The following is a 20,275-nucleotide window of genomic DNA, read 5'->3' on the forward strand; positions in this document are numbered from 1 at the left end:
TCGATAGTTATTGAAGGTGTATAGGCAATGGCAAGATTAGTAGTAAAGGAAGCTGAAGTATATGAACTGCATGGAAAAAAAAAAAAAAAAAAGCTGAACACAGCACATCCTAATAGCCACAAACCAGTGCAAGGGGATTTAAGTTGAGCAATGTTTGCTCAGTATCTGGGTTGATCATAGCCTTGGATTATATTGGTATAATTGGAAACCTGACCGTGATTAACAAAAGTACATAAAAACTTAGATTCGTTTTTTTATTTAACATTTTATCAAATCAAAAAACACACAGTGACAAAGAGGAAAAAAAAAAAATCTTATTAAAATAAAACCCAATAATTTAAAACAGCGTCCATATCGCTCCCACCAATAACAAAAATTGTACGAGAAGGAGACCTGAAGACCCAGAGCTGGAGAGCTTCTATCTTCCATTTGGTACAGACGTCAGCGCCTTGTATCCATTGCACTGTCCCCTTTCACAAGGAGAGAGGATGACATTAAGGCACGGAGAAACTTCCAATTTAAAGAGTAAAAAAAATAATAATTTCATGAAATCTTCTGTTGATTCTTAAATACATTCCAACTTGGTAAGTGATACCCGATGAACCGGTCTTCTTAGGGTCTGGAGGAGCAGAGGATCAAGCAAAACAATAGAGTGGAGAGAGTGGAGAAAGATGAGGAGTGTCACACAAAATAGAGGTAAGGCACATTGTAAAAAAAACCAAGACATTTCTAATGTTTCGACTGACAAGGTGAGATGTTGGGAATGTGCAAGCATTTGGTCATGAAAAACTTAAAATACTAACACATCAGGAGCTGCTAAGGTGGCAACATTCCAGTAATAACATTAAGGACACATTAGATGGTTGTAATGGCATAAGGATTTTGCAGACTACTTGAGTCTGTACACACAGATCCTGCAGTGTACCATGGCCTTCCCAAAACCAGCAAAAAGTGTCGTTCACTGAACTGAGAACGTTTTTTGTAAACCAACACAGGAAGAAAAATACTGCTATGGCTTTTTTTTTTTGCTTTTTTTTTTTTTAAACAAACTCTTAACCATCAAGACATTCAAAAGAAAAAATAAAAATATAAAAACAAAATTTGAAAAACACAAACAAAAATCACGATTTTTTTAAGGGGAAATTAAAAAAAAAAAAATCATTGCATATCTAAATATTTGGTGTACGTTTCATAAAAAAATAAAATTCTAAACTTGCACCCAAGTTGGAGTTCAGATGCTAAACTTAAAATAAAAACAGGAATGCCTTGCTTCAGACAAGCCTTTCAAACATAAATCTTTACAGTCACAATCATATTGTACCAGACAGATCCTATACTAATGGCATCAAGTACAAAACAAAAAAGATCTTTAGGGGGCGCAAACAAAAATCACCAGGTACAGTGCAGGGCCTTCTATTCACACCGACTTGTTTGCATTAGGATATGGCGTAAACTAGAAAAACTAGGCATCATGGAATGTGAGAATACATGGATTTGATCGCAAAACTGTTCAAGTTATATTGCAATGGTTGAAAGGCAAATACTGATCACATTTCATTTTGTCCAAAATGCTCATTCACGAAACTTTATAAAACATTTCAATAGAAATGAGTGAAGTTCTAGTAGGAACGAATCAAAACACTTAGTTCCTGTCTGCATTTTGCCCATCAGGGTGCAGGGTTTTGAAGTTTGCTCCACTCTGTGCCACTCCTGCCCAGGTGCTGGGAAAAGATTGATCCAGTCCTGGGAAACTGGGAGAAGTTTCTAGGACTAGATCTATCTTTTCCAAGCAGCCGGAGAGGAGTGGCGTAGACTCCAAAGCAGAATGCAGATAGGAACAAAGTGCCTTGCTTCGTTCCTACTGTAGATTTGCTCATTTCTACATTTTAACAAAACTATATTATTGCCTTAACTATAAACAAAAAAAAAAAAAAAAAAAAAAAATCAAAAAATAAATTAGATGGCTATGAAAGGTTCATTCGGTGCCAGCTGTGCTGGCTTATTAGGCTGTCCTCACAGAGTCATTTGTGTGAATTGTTTTTCCAAACATAGGGTCATTTTTCTCCAGCCAAAGTTCAGCAAGCCGCTGGGTAGAACCATGAGTCGATGCTTTGGATCCCACACACATTTTGTACTGTTTAGGATCAAGATTGGGATCACAAAACACAGGATGGTGTATGTGGACCACACCCACCTCCTGACTCCTAAAAGTCTTTAAACCAGCTTGTACCACTTTATTAAACAGGTCCACATCCTCCAATCCCCACCCCTGAATAGAAACGTCAAAACCTCCAGCATGAATAAGGTCTCCTTTATGGACACAGGTAATGCCAAAGCCATAGTTTCTCCAGAAGCCAGTTTTCTGTGTAAACGCGTAATGGTTGTCACTGGGAACCTTTCCGCCATAGACAATCTTAGGGTCATACTGGCTAAAGATAATCGGAAAATATATTTGTTGGCCTAGGATGGTGTTTGACCTACAGCGCTGAAGGAACTCTGTAGTGAATATGAGATCAACATCACAGAAGAAGAGCAAAGAGTCATTGGTAAACTGAGCAGATCCAACCTCTAGGGCCAGGGCTCTGGAGAACTCCCCAGTCACCGATAGGATCTGCATGTCAGCCTTTGGATATTTAACCCGATAATCCCTCATAAGATCCACTTGTTTTTCCTTGTCAGGGTTGGCATCAGAATTAAAGAGTAAGATGACGAGCTTCACATTTTGGTTGGGAATGAGGCAAGCCTTTTCAAAGTTGGCCATAAACCTACTGAACATCTCATAGCGACCAGACAATGGAACCAGGATGTTGACTTTCTTTTCTTTGGGCTCTTTGTGTTCAACCTTAGAGGAGGTAAGTTGGAATGGGACAAGCATTTTAAGGGAATTGGAAAGAAATGACAAAGAACCAGAATCTTGGTTAATTCTATTCGCTAGCTCTTTAGGATCAATCTCTTCGTGCTCCATGAACTGAATCTTGCTGAATGTTTGTTGGAGGTAGGCATGTCTCCTCACAGGTACGGTCATTTTCTTGCCCTTATGCTTTTTGTACAGCAAGAGCAAATCTAAAACATACTCTGCTCCGTACAATGGATTGAGTCTGCGGTACCCATACTGAATCTCTTTAAAGTCAATAATACGTCCACGTGTTTTGGCATTTGCATTGATCATTTCCATAACTTGCATCACTATATCATCAAGAGCTTCTTTCTGTGAAGCATCCATCCCACGCCTAGGAGGTTGTCCATCTGCGGCAGAATACAGATATTTGCCAGTGAGAAACTCCCATTCCAAGATCTCTTCCCGTTGGCGTGGCTGGTATCTCATGAAAGAGGGAGCCATTCCTAGCTGCAAGTCATCTTTGTGAATCTCTGTGCTGCTGTATTTACTCATAAGGACAATTTCCCGGTGGAGCTGAATGGTGCGATAACGTAGCTCGGCAATTTTACGACTCAGCATGTAACTGTGTAGACGATACTGGTAGGGGGGATTCTTATTAGGGTGTAGGGTGATGGCTCGATGAATCTTGCTGTTATGAAGGTCTCGGATATAGCCCTTTTTGTTCTGTTCATAATTCTCATAAAACAATTGCTGCATCTGTAAAAGAAAGACGACATCTTAAGTTTCCAGTACTTTCTATTTAACACGTTCACATGGATTTAAATGAATGCAATACAGCAAAGTCCATAATCACATATGAAAAACTATACGGCTACTTTTCTTGGCTTCACGTCACACCAAGTACACTAAAGTGGCTATAAATGCACAAAACAAAACCTCAGCTTATCACCTGTTCTTCTAGTGTTAGACAAGAAAGCTAAGCCGTATGTAATGTTAAGCTATTGTAGGAATGTAAGGAATCTAAAATGCAAAGACAAGACATACATGCTAAAACGGATTCATTATGAACATGGGAAGTAGTAGTGATAGGGACAGTACAGAGTGAGGGGGGGGGGGGGGGGATACAACAAATTCCTAAGTCAGGAAAAAGACAAGAATGTGAGTGTCAAACTACTTAACTATGGGGGAAGGGTGGTTGTATACTGACAGCAAAAGATTTATTAAACCCAGTAACATGCATTAAAGTGGACTTTACACTACAGTATATATTGTTCGCACAACAGATCAGGACTGGACAGATTTCAGCCTATTGCCTTGGTCCCAGTTATTTAAAGGGCATCTGACGGTACACAGCTACGATATGCCATATGGTACAACCTCTAGTAACCCCACTGATCATAATAAAGGGGACACAATGCTAGAATACCGCCATAGTGCCAAGTTTCCCTGGGTGGCATTGCGTCCGGTTCAGAACATGGGAAAAAAAACCTTTAAGAAGCAGGCAAGCTTTGCCGCAGTGATGAGCATGCCAATACACACACCAGAAGATTTTCTGAAATGTTACTACGGAGACAAAAGACTTCATACATTTTCCCTTCCACTCTAAAATATTTACAAATAAACTTCGTTCCACATGACAATCTCGTCCGTCACACGGCCGCCCATGTAGAAACCATGCTTTGGTCACCCTGTACACATCGCAGGCATGCGCTAGCTGCAGGAACCTTTAGAAGTAATACAATGGACAAATAAAATCCATCTATTGTAAACTTCTTAGATATATAGTTTTGGAGGTCTAAAACTCTACAATAACAGGGGCAAGGAAGTATTATCTACATATACAGGCCCTCAATGAAGTCATAGAGATCTTCCACACCAAGCCTTCTCCACTAATGTTTACCCAGGACCTGTAAACGCTGTGAAGCCCCTCATCCATTAGAGGAGGAATGTTTGTGGTACAGCTGTTGTGGACTTTACTGGACACCATCCAAAATTCCAACTAAAGAGCGTGTGTTGTGTTGCTGAGCTTTACTGAAGACACGCTCCTGCCAGGCAGAGTCGATCGCATCGGGTAAAACGGGCTAAAAAGAAGGCCCGTTTATATAGGAGCTGGCCTCCAGCCTGCAGAGAGTCCCGAAGGATTTCATCAGTCACAGATTGTACTGCACACTAGGACTGAACGTAACATATCATAGACAAGGCCTGTGTTCAATGAGTTATCAATGGATAAGTGCAAGCAATGTGTACAGCTCCTAGCTCATCACTTCTGATAGACGTTCAGATACACTTATCACCGAGTGATCAGGACTCTGTTACTAAGTGAATTACAGGAATACCCTGGGAATCGTTCTATTTCCATCATCAATACATGTAAGATTTTTTTTAGCTTATGTACATAGGATTCGCTGCTCTTATTCTACATAGAAGTTATCCATTTTATTGGGCGTTGTGCCACAGATGCCCATGTTTAAGACCCCAACTGTGAGTGATTTATTGCTACTTGATATTTCAGTATTGCATACAAACGCAACTATTTTACATGCCAGAGGGCACCTGCAAAACATTATATCATTATAAAAATTAATGGCAGCCACAGCATATATAATTATACAGCTGAAAGGTTATATTTACATGGATGAAGCCTCATAAGTAAACGGCACACCCCACAACAACAAGTGGAAACCCATCCAGAGCTGCTGACCCGCGAAGCCACGGGCGCTGTAAACAAGGGCAGTGTTATGGCGAGTAGAAGCAGCAGACTTGTGCCCAGTGACCGGCACCAGCAGAGATCTGCCAAAGCCAACAGCAGCCAGTGTACAGCTGGTATAATATAGTCAGGCACTCTAGTACTGGGCGGAGTGTCTGACACTGGGGGCTGCCGAGCTTTATGTTCCAGCGCAGGTCATTCTAGGTAACAGATCTGACAGTGTGTAAGTGTATACCAAACATTACAGGATTTATCCATCTACCCAGTGTAAGAAGGAGTTATTATTTTCCATGGGCACATATGAAATGCTACTTCTAGTAAATCCCACCCTTTAGGTTTCAATGGTCATTGCCACCACAGAGTCCAGAGAAATGGCTGCCCCCACACAACAGGTTTCTGAGAAAGCAAACTGATGCTACTCCAATCCTGGCCTATCCCTACAATGGAAGATTTGACAACAGATTTCACCTAAACCACTTCATAGACACAAGACAAATGTCTCAGAGCAAAAAGAATCCAAAAAAAGGCAATAAATAGAAAAGGACTGGCTGGCTACACAGGAAATGCGCTGCTGCAATGTGGCCGATGCCAGGGAAAAACTCAACGGAGGAGAAAGCGATGATGTGGCACAGAAGTGAGATGTCACCAAGGGACTGTATCTCTGTATAATGCTAGGTATAGAAAGCCCTTTCTGAGAATGCCTGTAATAAGCTTCACATACACATAATTAAAAAGGAGGACAAACGTTTCGCTTTCTAAAGGCAGAACAGCACGTTTTAGTGACCAATACCCAACCACAAGGCATTGCCTACAGGCTCAAGAAAAGGCAGACAAGCACTTGAGGCTGGACAGCTGTACATAAATGAAGGTTTGCAGATGGATAAGTGGCAGTGAATGTACTGAGGTTTACAGTAGGCCATGTTTAACCATGTCTAGGAAAAACCTGTGCAATACGCCACATATACCATATACTGCCCCTACTATAGGAGTTGCAATGAATGTCAAGGGGAAGCTCTAACCCTATTGTGTCCCTCTATAAGTAGATCTATACACTATTAATACCACAGTTCTTGTTTCTGTAGGTCAGGTCTCTAATGCTTGCCAGGCTGAGCCCACGAGGCATCATTAAGACACTGGTACAAGAGGTTACAATGTACACTTACCCCAAGGGACAGAGTGGAATAAGGAAGATTTAACAAATGGACAATCTCAATTAGGTACAAGGCAATAAGTGGATCACAGATCCATGGGGTCTCTCCGGGGGATTCAGGAGCTTAGCTGTCCTACTGCGCCGCCACAGGGAGTATTTAGTATTCCACCAATCAATGAGCCGTCTGTGCAACATATAAAAAGTGTCAGGTCTTCCAGAAGCTTTGGCTAATAGAAATGTTTAATAATAAGATAAGACCCCATGTTCGGGAAGTGAAAGTGATGAAATATAGTAGGTATAAGGAGCCAATCCTCCTTATACTGGACGCTACACACCATTTGTGAAGGCTTGAAAGACTAGCAATTGGTGTACCATAAACACATCATATTCCCATAGTGCAGCCAGAGACAGCTTTAATTTTCTTGTAAAGAGGATTAGAAAAACTTGGCTGCTTTCTTTTAAAAACAGTGCCACGTGCCGAGCTGCAGAAGCGTCTCACCGTTCATATGAATTACACTAAAAGATGCTGCATAAGAAAAGAGCAGGTGGACTAGTCCAGGTGGGGGTGAAGCCATGCGGAGGGCATCATGTAGAAGATGAAAGGCAGAAGAGAACATACAGAAGAGCCAACAGGAAAGCCCCGGCCAGGCGTCTGTTCACAATATGGGAGTCTCTTCGTAACTTGTACCCTTTAGTGCTTTGTATCCAGCTGAGAGAAAGCAAGTCTATTATGTTTGCAAATACAATTCTGCAGGATATTAAAATAAATGCAGGATATTACAATGGACTTACATAAAAAAACAAAAACAAATGGGAACTCCAAGCTATGGTTCCCCTGTAAGAAGGGCAAGTTGTCATGAGAGCGGAAGCGGCTATACCACAAGCCCTCCCTCCAGCAAAAGCAGGGCTTCTAATGTATTTATTGTACATCTGTCTGCCTTAATACTGACCACTTCATAAGACGATCAGATGTCTATGAACCAGGGGAGTTAAGACAATGAAGCGATATGACGCTACAGGGCATCACTAAAATGCTGCAGCGTCAGGTGTTGCTGAATGACGGTATAATAAAATCTCCTTTAAATAGCACCAGCTTATTCTGCAAATATGTCACGTATCGAGTCCTGCAGGAAAACCTATGGGATCCATCTTGAGGCATGGCTTTTCAAGAACTATCCAAGAGACACCGATTGAGGAAACTGGAAGATATTAACTTTTCCATGGTGACAAGCTGCCAGCCAGACACAGGAATCAGCCGTGCTATCCCTGCAGAATGAACCATCTGTTCCATGACCAGGAGCCTGGCTACACTTCTTACCTTAAGTCTCGAGATGCCTTTCACAGACAAAATGTTGCTAAAGGAACATCTTGAAGGAGTTATGCTTTAAAAGGGACACCTAATCCAGAAAATAGCCTTTCATACATGAAACCTTATTATATAAAAGGCAACTGGGGTTGGTTCAGAAAACTACTGTCCTGCTAGCTGTCCTGAAATAGTTAACTGGGAAGATAGTAAGACATCTCGTTTGCAATACATCTAGACATAGACGAGAGGCTTCAAAAGTCTTCACCAAGGATGAGATTATGTATTCAAAATATGGTTCTCCATCCGCCCAGGAACAAAACCCCGGCCACAATGAAGAGCTCTGTGAATTAAGCCTGTGTTTGCAGACTAACGTTTGCCATCTCTTGCGCCAAAGCATCTGTGTTGCTGGCCTTAGACAATTACGGCTATGGCCCAAGAATAGGGCTTGGATTGTGCACTGGAAATAGAAAACTCCAGCCCAACAGCTGGGATTGAGGTTTTCTAGATAAATTCATAGACTCCGGTCGGCCTTTCATTCATTCTGAGTTGTGAGCCGTGGGAGGACAATCACATGTATTTTTAGGGTTCTGTCCTACAATTAACATTCCTTTAGAGCCTCTGGTCAGGAGCGGCCATCCCAGACCGTCCTATGGAATTAGAGGTGGTTCTATGAAGCGCTTGGGCTATTATCTACATGTTCCTAAAGAGTAGACTCACGTAAGTTGTCCAAGGTGCTTAGCAACTCCAAAACACGAAATTGCCAAATATGGTTTCAATGAAGGGAATAAAGCAGTGCATGGGGACGGCGCAGCTCAATGTCCGAGCCGTGTGGCCTCCCTGGTGAGCTGTCTGGCAGCATCTATCCTACCGCTCCCCATTTAGATCAAATGCAAGCTCCACCAAGAGGATACACGTGTATATGGGGAGTGGTTTCATCTGACAACTATTAAAAAGGTGTATGGGCATTTTTAGACCTCAGAAGGGAAACCTCTCATTTCCTGTCAACTCTACAAATCCTTCATAAGTCACCACCACTTATGGCATTACACATCAGCTCCTGGTTTCCACTTTCATAGCACTAGGAGGGGACGGATAAACATAAGGAACAAATTCATGTACAGTAAAGGAGTTCTATTTTAGATTAGACATTGGGGTTGCCATCGCACCACATATACTCATGCCAATAGGTAGAGAGCATTCTAATAGGAAATCTTGTATTACAAACCGCACCTAGAGAACCCTGCATTTGACTAGGGAATATGAGGTGATTTCACGTGGCCTGTAAATTTTTCCTGGCTGTGGCCTTTAACATGTTTTATGCCAAATAGGAAAGAAAAGGGTGGATGAGCGAGACTAGACTATGGGCAGAGAACAGAAGCCATCAGCTCGACAGCCTATTAAAAAACACTAATAAAAATTTATGTATTTCTTTCTATTGAGACACAGTCAAAAAGGGAACTATATGAGCAATATTTGCCAGGTAATCCACAGAAGGCGATGAGATGGACACTGCAGCTCTAGGCAAGTACAGTACAGAAAGTTACTGCTTTACGTCTGATAGGAATATGCAAATAGTCACAGAGGCAGGATGTGAAGAAGAAGAACGCCAACCACAGGACAGACATAAGCAGGACTGGAAAAAGCTATAAAATGCAGCAACGTGAGGCTGCTAGACAAAAAAAAAAAAAAAAAGAAAATTATCCTGGTCTTGCAGGAGTGGTTCCTGGGGGAATCGATTCACCAGTGAATATCTGTCACCACAGAATGTTACTGTACAGAGACAGCACAAGCAAAAGACACTGCATACAGCATCCAGGTGAACCATCCATGACTTGTCAATGACAGAACCAAGCAGCTAATGACTCCTTGTCGGAGCAAGTCTTGGCCTGCTGACCGGCACATGAAGAAATCATCTGCTTCCCTAAACACATCACTAAGTAATAACAGGCCTGTGATGTAAGGCTGCCAAAGGGAAGTGCTCAGGATTTCTGCGTGATCTGAAACTAAGTAACACAATCATTTTCCTCATTTCATAGTGCTTCAATGAGACAGAGCAGAGGAGCAATGTAGGAAAGCACCTTGCAGGTATTTCATGTAAAGCAGGACCCATTCTAAGGGCTCCCTGAGGATCATTACATATATCCGAGCCACTACCGAACCTGAGGCCCTCCCAGCCGTTGCAAAAAGTACAATTCCCATCATGCCCTGACATCCGACCAGGATGTGCTACAATTACATGGTGGGGTTGTGATTTTGCAACAGCTGGAGAGCCAAAGGTTGGATAATAATGGTCTAAGCACAACATTAACATGCACGTATTCGAGAACACTGGTCTGAGCACTAGGTTTTCATGATGGAACAGCTAGAGACAGACTGGGGAACTGGTGAAGGCGCTATAGTCTGCGGCTCTACAGCAAAATTACAAATCCCATCATGTAAATCTAGTGGTTGTCAGACCTGCATTCCCAACCTGTCCCCTCATCTTAATTGTGAATTTACTGCTCAGACCATTCTGGGAGTTGTAGTTCAGATAGGACCACTGGTGCTACATTAACACTGCTGTAAAAGAAATCTCTTCTATGGTTATTAATCCTGAAGTAATGATCAGAAGTTTATGAAGGATAAATGATCCTGAATGTATCCACCAGATAGGAACAAATAAAAATGAGGAATAAATAAAAATGATGAATTCTAATCTGAGGTTTTTCCAGTTCCCTCTTGTGACATTTATTCCCATTGTTGCAACCATAACAGGTGGGAGAATAGATTCCTCCAGACTATTGTAAAGGAGCTATATTCATACACCATATAATACAGTCATCACATTACACTGCAATCACTTACAAGACCCAAAGGGCACGGCCCACGCTGCCCACTACAGAACAATGCCCGAAGTAATGGTAGGTTATTTACACAAGCTGCCCGCCCGTATAGGACTTCTATTACAGGTCACACAGTCATTGCCATCTATGCTGGAGCGTGACGGCCATGTCTGCAGATAAATGGAGGCTCCCCTGCATCAGCGCTCTGACATCACTGCCCATTATTAACCTGGCTGCGGTCTGTCAGAAAATCCCAAGTCATCAGCAGTTTAGCTCTCAGAATCTTGGAAGTAGTTGGCGGGATAAGGCCAAGGAACATTACCAGACTTGTGATCAATTTAGAAACTATGAAGCTGTGGAAGAAGGAGGAGGGCAAATCGCTGTCTGTGTGTACTCGGGGGGAGAGAACAAGTCCTAGCTGCACAGCTTTAACCTCTTCTCTACCCTACTTAAAGTTACAATCCCGCTACCTGATGAGGATATGTATGCAGTAGAGAATATGTATGCAGTAGAGAAGTACCAAGACACTCGAGATGTTGCCTCAGTTGCCAAGCTAAACTGTCAGCATATATTAAGTATACATTAGGACATTGGTCCCCCCACCCTATTAAAATGACCTCTCTTTAGGTCCCTACATTTTGGAAACATACAGATAATAAAGAATGGTGTGTTGCAACTTTAGGATGGAAAAAGCTGAGATCAGAGACATGAGGCAGCGAGCTATATAACAATCATTAGTCACTCGGAAGATACTCGAGATGGTTCAAGCAGTTATCAGCTGCCAGGAAGTGAACTCGAGCGATTGTGAAAGCTTTCATGTAGGAAGGTAAACTGCGTCATGTGTATCAATGGAGTGACAGTCAGCAAACACTTCAATCTGAAAGGAGGATTTCACCAATAACTCTTACCAGAGTCAAGATCGCGGCTTTTAGGTACAATGACAGCAAAGTGACATGCATAACGTAGTCACAGCATACAAAGGGACCTGTGGACTGTGAAGAAGCTACAACAAGTCCAACCTGGAAGAGAATGACTTCTGGAGAAAAGAGATCATACAAGGCAACATGGTGCAGCTGACGTCCCCCAAAACACACAGCAGCAGGCCATAAATCCACAGCATTTACTAGCGGTCTACAACTGAGAAGTTACAAACTTCATCGACTCGCATGTAACATCTGGCAGGCCGCAGAGAACCAGCCCCCACCAGCACTATGGGGGAGGCATATGCTATAACAAGAGAAGGGGTGTTGAGCCAGAAACTCCCATAGGTGGGAAATCTGCTGCTCTGAATACCTGGCTCCTGGGACTCAGCGAGTCAGATGAAGGAACTTGTAAGAGGACTTTATAGTTCATGTAAATAAGACTGGACAGACAGCTGGTGCTTAGTTACAAGTCTCAGCCATTGACTACCCCCCCCCCCCAATGCCTATTTACAATATAAGGCCAGGGAAGACACACACACACACACACACACACACACAATGAAAGCAGCTTCTTTATAAACTTGCATGATTAACACAAGCCATTTAGATCTGAAGCATTCAACATGGACTTTCAGGAACACAATATGACAGTTCTGGATTATAACACAGGCCCGCGTTGTTCCTGAAATGCATTGGATCCAGATCACACTGTTTTTTTCTTTTTTTTTTTTTTAACTGAGCAGCATAGAGAACACACAAGCCGCTCTGCTTCTTCACTGATGTAACATTCTGTAAGTCATGTTCAATGCTAAAATGTGCACGGTGGGGGCTGCCAATAGCAAGTATGCCATAACCTATACCATAACTGCTAGGTCTGCCCATCCAATGTGCGGTGCACGGGGCCAAGAGCAAATGAAGTCTAAGGTGGGCTTGTGTTTTTAGATTTAGCCCTACATGCAGTTAGTATCTGGATATGTAGGAATTTGCAGATTTCCTGCAATGTTTAGCTTCACTATGGGCCCTCACCATGCAGGCATCCATAGCACATGGTGCACAGACAGATGCATGGGCCCCAAGCAGGTATAGCATTACCCTGCACACAAGTGCCTTCTGGAAGAGATAGTGTGCTTACACAAGAAAGATGCCCTATCAATTACCTGCCTGCAAGCTGGCACAAATGAATTATATGAATTGGCTCTTTGTTAAGCGGCTCAGCGAGACTGGAATATTTGCGCAGTTAAGAAGCTTATAGAAATGTTGATGGGCTGGAAAGAATACTTTATGTATTGTTACACTAAGCTTCCTGAACAATGAAATAAAAGTAACAAAAATCCACATTTGTTATCTGTGTGCCAGCCTGTCAGCAGACTTGGCATCGAGACGACCTGGAGAACACACGGCAGAGGAAAGAGAAGAGAGTTGGCACGGTCATGCGCTCGGTTTTATAGGCCGTTCACTGTATAAAGCAATGATTTCTCACAAGTAGCAAAAATATTATCCAATGAAAGACCCTTTATGTGCAACAGCAGGGTTAATGTCTGAGGGGATCTAATAAAACATACGTGTAATAGTCACGAGGGGCAAGTGGCATCACTGTGTATGGAGGATACCCAATCCCAGATTTTCAGGAATATATACACTATAGATTGTTGCACCGCTTGCTGTAGTATATAGCTAATGATGCCCAATGCAAGCTTATTGCCATAGCAAGATATAGTCTATATCACTCTGCTAACCAGTCACAGATAAAACTATATTAGGAACATGAGCTACAGGGTCTGGGCATCTGCTCTAGTTACCCAGCTGACATGTTTCCCCTGCCTATTGTAGTATGGAGAGGGGTGGGCAGGGTGAGAAAACCACTTCTCATCAGACAAGTCAACACCATGATACAAAAATATGAGATCTACAGGAAGAAAAAGCACTACCATCACCACCACTGCGGTTCTAGAGTTCAGCTACATCCTGTACTCTACACACACCACAAACACAGAGTTTCTTCCAAATAGACTTTACCCAATACACTTGTACAATCTGCAACGTGGCTTTGGAGTCCCTTAAGTATTTCACAGGAAGATTTCTCAAGACTCAAGTGGTAACTAACCTTCAGACACTGCCAGGTGTGCATGTGAGAAGTTGCACTATTTCTGGCCATTATATAACTTGTATATGGCATTCTTTCCCCTGGTCCCCCTGAAGGCTCCAGTTGTCCCCAAGCTGGAGACTAGCTGCTATGATGTCTCCCATATGCCCTTTGCACAGTTCTGTATTACAGATGTATGTCCTGGCCGTGCAAAGAGCATGCAGAGGAGGAGAGCCTGCCCACACACAGTATGAAGGATATAGTGCTGTGAATCAAGTAGCGAGCTCAGAAATAACACTTATAAGCCCATTGAGCAATTTCTCCACCCCTATGCAGCTTCCTTCTCCTGCCCTTTCCATAGGCGTCAGAGAAATGATCCATCTTAAAATAGCGGTTTATCAGTAAAGTTCAGGAAAATTCAGGAATCTGATAAGTGGAGAAAATGCATTTATCTGGTAAGATACATTAAAGTTTCTTATATTCATTTGTACTATTGATTGTGGCCATTTAAGTGTTTTTTGTATGAGCACAACCTAAATACCAAGTGAATGGAGAACGCCCTCTATTCTGCCATTCACTAGCCCAGTATGTGATGCACGCTGATGTCCTTACTACTAATAGACTATCCCAACATGCCTATCTTGTAGAAATATTTTTTCTAAAATAAGTTTCATCACAAATAGTCACTGAAGACTTGCAAAGCAGTCCAAAATTGATTATTGGTTATCCTAGTCCATTAGACAGTAAGCCCAGTGTAAGGAAGCCATCTTTCTCTATAAACATGGCTTAAGTAAACCCATTCCATATAATAATAATTTCACTTTGCACACGCTGGAAAGGAGCCAGTGGCCATTCAGGAGCAGTGAGGGATGTGCTAAAGGAAATGGAGATTTTATTACTCTATTAAAGTCTGCAAATGATCAAGATTCTGAAACTACTGCAAACTACAACTCCCAGTATGCTCTACCAGCATTCAGGCTTATTGTAGTTTTGAAAAAGCTGAAGAGCCATAGGTCTTTAGGCACTGATGACTGACTGCGTAACCTGTTCTGCTTAAAGCTGTCCAGGCATGCTGGGAATTGTAGTTGTGACAGCCGTGAGTTCTTCTGCTCACTTGTCTTTGCAATATTTTGATAGGCTGCAATTCAATCATCTGAATGGTAGTTAGTGGCCGTCACCTCTGATCAAAGAAATCTGCAGTCTTAGGACAGACATGTAACAGTGACACTTAGTAGTTAACAATGCTGCCCCCGTATAACACTAACACACACACACACACACACACACAGAATTGCGGGTAACCCAAAATCATACGCAATTTCCTCCAGACACAACAGAGCTTTCTACGGACATTGTAATCATAACTTAAATAACCCATGCCGTTGCAGACCAAACAGGCCAGAAAAAGCCTTCATGCAGATTGTAGTGCCACACAGGAAGCAACCATACAGAGGGACACTACCAAGACGCCAGCTCCTAGGAAAGCAAGATGAATTGCAAGGATTAGGGGTTAATGGAGGGAAGAGCCAATCCTGAAGCTTCCTACTCGGCTGCTCTGGGAGGTGCCTTGAGATACAGGCCCATTGCTGTACAGAAAAATTCCTGCATAAAGAATCCTTGAAATCTTCCCTGAAGATGACAATGTGCCTTTTAATAGGAGTTAAATAGAAGCGGAAGGTGTTTTGGGGGTTTTGTGACTGGGCCATTGTGCAGAAAATGCTTCTGTAACCTATCACTTATCACAAGATAACCAGAATCCAATATCCTCTCATGGGGAGAGCGCTGCAGCTAACTCCTGGGCAGGGGGCTGGCAGTGGGTCTGAACAATGTCAGCTTTGTGCACGCACGGGGAGGGCTTCATTCACCCCCTTCTCTTAAACCATATCCTGAGTGATATCCTTTTACAGCTGAAGGAGACTGGGGGGGATGACTCTTATTAATAGAGACGGCTTTAACCATTTCAGATTAAAGTGCTATTCTCCAGCTAGAGTCTTCGAGCTGTCACATAACCACTAAATATTGCATAATCTACTAAAACTGGCATAAAATGATACAATAAAAACGGAGAAGTCCTGTACACAGCCAACTACAGTGACGGCACAAAGATCACAGCAACAATCTGCATAAAACCGCTAAGTGCTCCACGTCAGGGCCTGCTAGATACAAGGCACAACCTTACCTATAGTATGTAATGTGAGCTGGCAGAATTACTAGAATATCACAGATACCTCCAGGTCTGAAAATCATTCACATTCTTAAACTAAATGTCAACCTTTTTCACACCAAGTGGTTTTTCAAGTCCAACAATCTGTGTGGGTTTATTTTGTAACAAATCCTTATAGTGATCAGGGTAATGTTTTCTATAGTTCTCTGTATAGACCTAGAACAAAGGAGTGTCCTGGGATTTTTTTTTATTTTTTTTTTTTTTGACGGCTTAGCCCAGGGATGGGGAACCTTCGTCCCTCCAGCTGTTGCAAAACTACAATTCCCATCATGCCTGGACAGCCAAAGCTAAAGCTTTGGCTGTCCAGGCATGATGGGAATTGTAGTTTTGCAACAGCTGGAGGGCCGAAGGTTCCCCATCCCTGGGCTAAGCCTCTGGGTTAGGCATCCAGTACCCCTGCCAGTCAGGGCCATGACTTTGGTATACTTCTAAAACGCTGGAAGCAGATGGCTCTATATATTGTGTAGTGGCCAAACTGCACCAGAGTCCCAAGTGAAATAAATGGGAGCAGAGTTGCAGAAACCCAGCATCACCACTACACAATGTACAGCACTGTCTGCTTCGGTTCTGTGTATTCAGGCTCCATGGCTCAGGCAAACAGGTCAAGAGGGAGTTGGGTGTCTCATCCCCGCAAATGGTAGTATCTTACATCCCCAAAATCTAAAGTGGCATAGATGCAAATGCCTGCAGCTGGGGCGAGTCGAGAGGCCTAAGTTTTGCTCATGGGAGAGATGTCGGTTCTATTACTTGCCTATATGCCATGTCTGAACGCCTCTAAGAATATGATGTGCAGATCTCCAGAACAGAGGGGAATAAGTGTGTTATTCATAGCTCACCTTGTTCCGCACCAGTGTGTGAGACTCGAGTCAGCAAGTGGTAAATCACACAGCACATTCTAACACTGCGCTCACAGCCATGTGCCTGTAACCTCCATTGTGCACATTCCTGCCAATATGTAATCACCATATAATCACCACGGTCCACAAAAAATATGCTAAAAATTGGGACAACCTGGCCAGCCCCATCTTTCTCTTACTCTGTAGTAAAGCCTGTCTGTGCAGGGTTTTACAACATAGGGAAAACCTACTATAGCAAAACTACAATGTCCAGTATGTCCAGACAGGCTTTGGCCGTCAGTGCATGCTGGAAGGCCACAGGCTGAGCAACCCTGCATTACATGCTTAAAGTGATTCAACTAAATGGCGACACTTGTATAAAAAGGAGTTGTCTTAAGCTCTTGGACCACGTCAACATGGACCTACATGATGCTAACACTTTGCCTTATCTACATCCAGAAAGAAAGTTCTCTACCCGATTTAATCCTGACCTTATTTGCCTGCCGGCCGCGTCGTTTCGCATGGGACCATAAAACACTGCCACATGTATCCGAGGCCTGAAAGGCTTTCAGCGAGGTACAAACAGGATCCTTTAGCTATAACCACATGGATATTAATAGCCGGCACAGATTATTCTCCACAAATAGCATCAAACACCTTTAGGATTGTGAGGTGCCATTGAAACCAGAACAGTTATAAAAAGAGAAAAATAGATGTGTGGCCAACAGCACCTCATGCCACAGGTGCCACCATCTCACATAAGACACGCTTCTAACACATTTCCCACGGGGTTATGCATCATTTACAAGTCAAACCTTGGGAAGCAATTCACAACTAAATAAAAATCAAAGAGATGACACTCGGATCATGTTATCAGAAGATAAAACTACAGACGGCCATGGCCGAGCGCAACCACATCAAACAGCCTGTTATGCAAACTCCTGCTGGCATCGTACAGTAGCTGCATATCAAGCACAAGGGAATGGCGACCAGCTGTCCACAGGTCTACCAAAAGTTCAAAGGGTTAAGAAGGTCAAGGAAATCTGCAATAGATGCAAATGGACAGGAAAGCTATGGATTAGGGTCCACAGGAAAGCCATCTTGAAGAAAGACTGTATTTGATTTCTATGCATGGACTACAGTCAATATCCCTAAGACAAAGGGCCAAAGGGTCTTTTATTTACTCCTGGAACAAAAAAAAAAAAAAAAAAAAAAAAAATGTAGTCGGAGCATTCACTTTCTGTATACAAACATCCAGACCGATCTGCACAGGCTCTAGATCTACATATGGACACCATATTAAATAGTAGAGACACCCCCCACGGCACAACCATGTGTCTGTCAAGGAAAGAGCTTTGCTCCTGTGAATCCAAATCCTTGGGCTGTCCTCTTATGTGGACTAATATAACCCCTATTAATGTAGTGTAATGGAGACTAATGTAGGCATATATAGACACAAATGTTATCATGCAGATTGAGGGACTGCAACAAATGCAGTTAAGATTTACTACAGTGGCTCAGGCTGATTAATATATCTGGAGAATTGGTAATTTTCTAGTCTAAGGGGGTATTCACAGGTTCTGTGATCATGGTCCATGTACAGAAATGTGCTATGTATCATAATCCCAGAACGTGTGAATGCATCCTGAGGCCATGTTCACACACAAAACCGGCCACTATTTATTAAAAGTGTGAAACAACATCTTCTATACACTCTGTATACACGGCGGCCACAAAGAAAATAGCCTGTGTACAATGTAAAGAATGGCTCCTGGGGAGCTGCCCAGACGCTCCTTAGTCCATCGCAAACGTTATTGTTTTGATAGAACATGTTGAAAGACAATGATCATTGCCTTTCAACATGACCTACAGCAAACTATTATCAGTGGGAATGTCCGGCAATTGTCCAAATGCGGCCGATAATGGTTTGGTGTAATATGGCCCTAAGACTAGAGATGAGTGAACCGAGTTTGGGTCAGAGTCCATCCAAACATCGGCATTTGATTAGCGGTGGCTGCTGAAGTTGGATAAAGCCCTAAGGCTATGTGGAAAACATGGATATAGTCATTGGCTGTATCCATGTTTTCCAGACAACCTTAGAGCTTTATCCAAGTTCAGCAGCCCCCGCTTATCAAATGCCAAACGTTTGGGTTCGGAAGGACTCGAACCAGGGTCGCTCATCTCTACCTAAGACGTACCAAAGTCTTCTGCAGCAAAACTAGGAGAGCAATAGGCATATGAACCAAAGCTACCTGGAACTTTCTACACTAAACTAGATTGATCTATCATCAGGAACTTTGAAAAGCTGGGTGAAAACTGCACACCTATGACTTGACAGCATCTCACCCAAGGTCTTTATTAACGTTCACCTTTGGACATTACAAACTAGCTCAGTTATCGACAACTCTCCCCCCTCCCGTTTGGACTATAAAACCCATTAATTTCTCCTCTCTGAAGTGATTGCTAATAACAGGCAATTATGAGATAACATTTTGCCATCACCGCTACATGAGTCGTGAAGGCAAATCACAAGTGCGCGGCTCTGCTGAAGCATGCATGTGTGCCTCTACCTCTGGAGCAGCCATCTAAGGGATTAGCTCTGTATACCAGCCAGTTTAATTAACTATGGATAAGTCTGAGGCCAGAAGACCAATGCTGAAGTCATTTACTGAGTGTACGGTTAACACTGGCCATAGGCTGCGATAAGTACTGCACAGGGCTTTAGCTGGCACCCCAATCCTTAGTAATGCCCAGCAACCCAATCAAGTCATAAAATGCTTTAATGCTTATTTAAACTGTAATAAAAAGGAGTCCTTCCGGCTACACTAATGTATACCGCACCATCTGAGACACATGTGTTTTACTCTTGCAGTTTGGGGATATGTAGAAGATTTGTTTCTGCAACTGGAAATGTATCCTGTTTATATGAACAGGGTCGTTTCTACAGCCCTACTTGGCCGAATGGGACGGTCACAAAAACTTCTCACTAAGGAGTCCATGCATATTAGATTCAAGCAAACCAAAAACAGAGCTAGGTGCATTTATAATTTAGATTGTGACCCCTAAAGGGGACAGGGATCGATTTGAGCAAAAAGTTTCAGTTATGAGAACCAGAGAAAGGATAGGACATGCAGTCATAACAGATGCGTCCATATTAAGCCAGTGCAAGTTTGGACTAGACAATCTGAACAAAAATGTATCCGAATGTCTAGTCTAAGCTTAAACCATCTATTAGGTACATACAGAACTAAAAGTCCAACACCACCTTGTGTGGCCTGTGCCAGGATAAGAAGTTTAGTATTATTTGCCCTAGGCTGTAGCATGCCACACAGGACAATGGCTGCATTTTTCTTGCCAGAGGGGTACGTGATTTGCGTACAGGGCA

The 20,275-nt window shown here is 42.7% G+C and overlaps 1 protein-coding gene across 2 annotated transcripts in view; it reads right to left on the minus strand.

The window, feature by feature from the left end:
- Nucleotides 1–286: 286 nt before the first annotated feature.
- Nucleotides 287–20,275, minus strand: part of CHSY1 (chondroitin sulfate synthase 1) — a 30,390-nt gene continuing 10,401 nt past the window's right edge. For both annotated transcript variants that reach the window (XM_069985361.1, XM_069985370.1), the window contains exon 3: nucleotides 287–3,595. In XM_069985361.1, the coding sequence (XP_069841462.1) occupies nucleotides 2,003–3,595 (1,593 nt within the window). In that variant the 3' untranslated portion in view covers nucleotides 287–2,002. The remainder of the gene's footprint in view (nucleotides 3,596–20,275) is intronic.

Source organism: Dendropsophus ebraccatus, chromosome 1, assembly GCF_027789765.1.
Source record: "Dendropsophus ebraccatus isolate aDenEbr1 chromosome 1, aDenEbr1.pat, whole genome shotgun sequence".
NCBI lineage: Eukaryota > Metazoa > Chordata > Amphibia > Anura > Hylidae > Dendropsophus > Dendropsophus ebraccatus.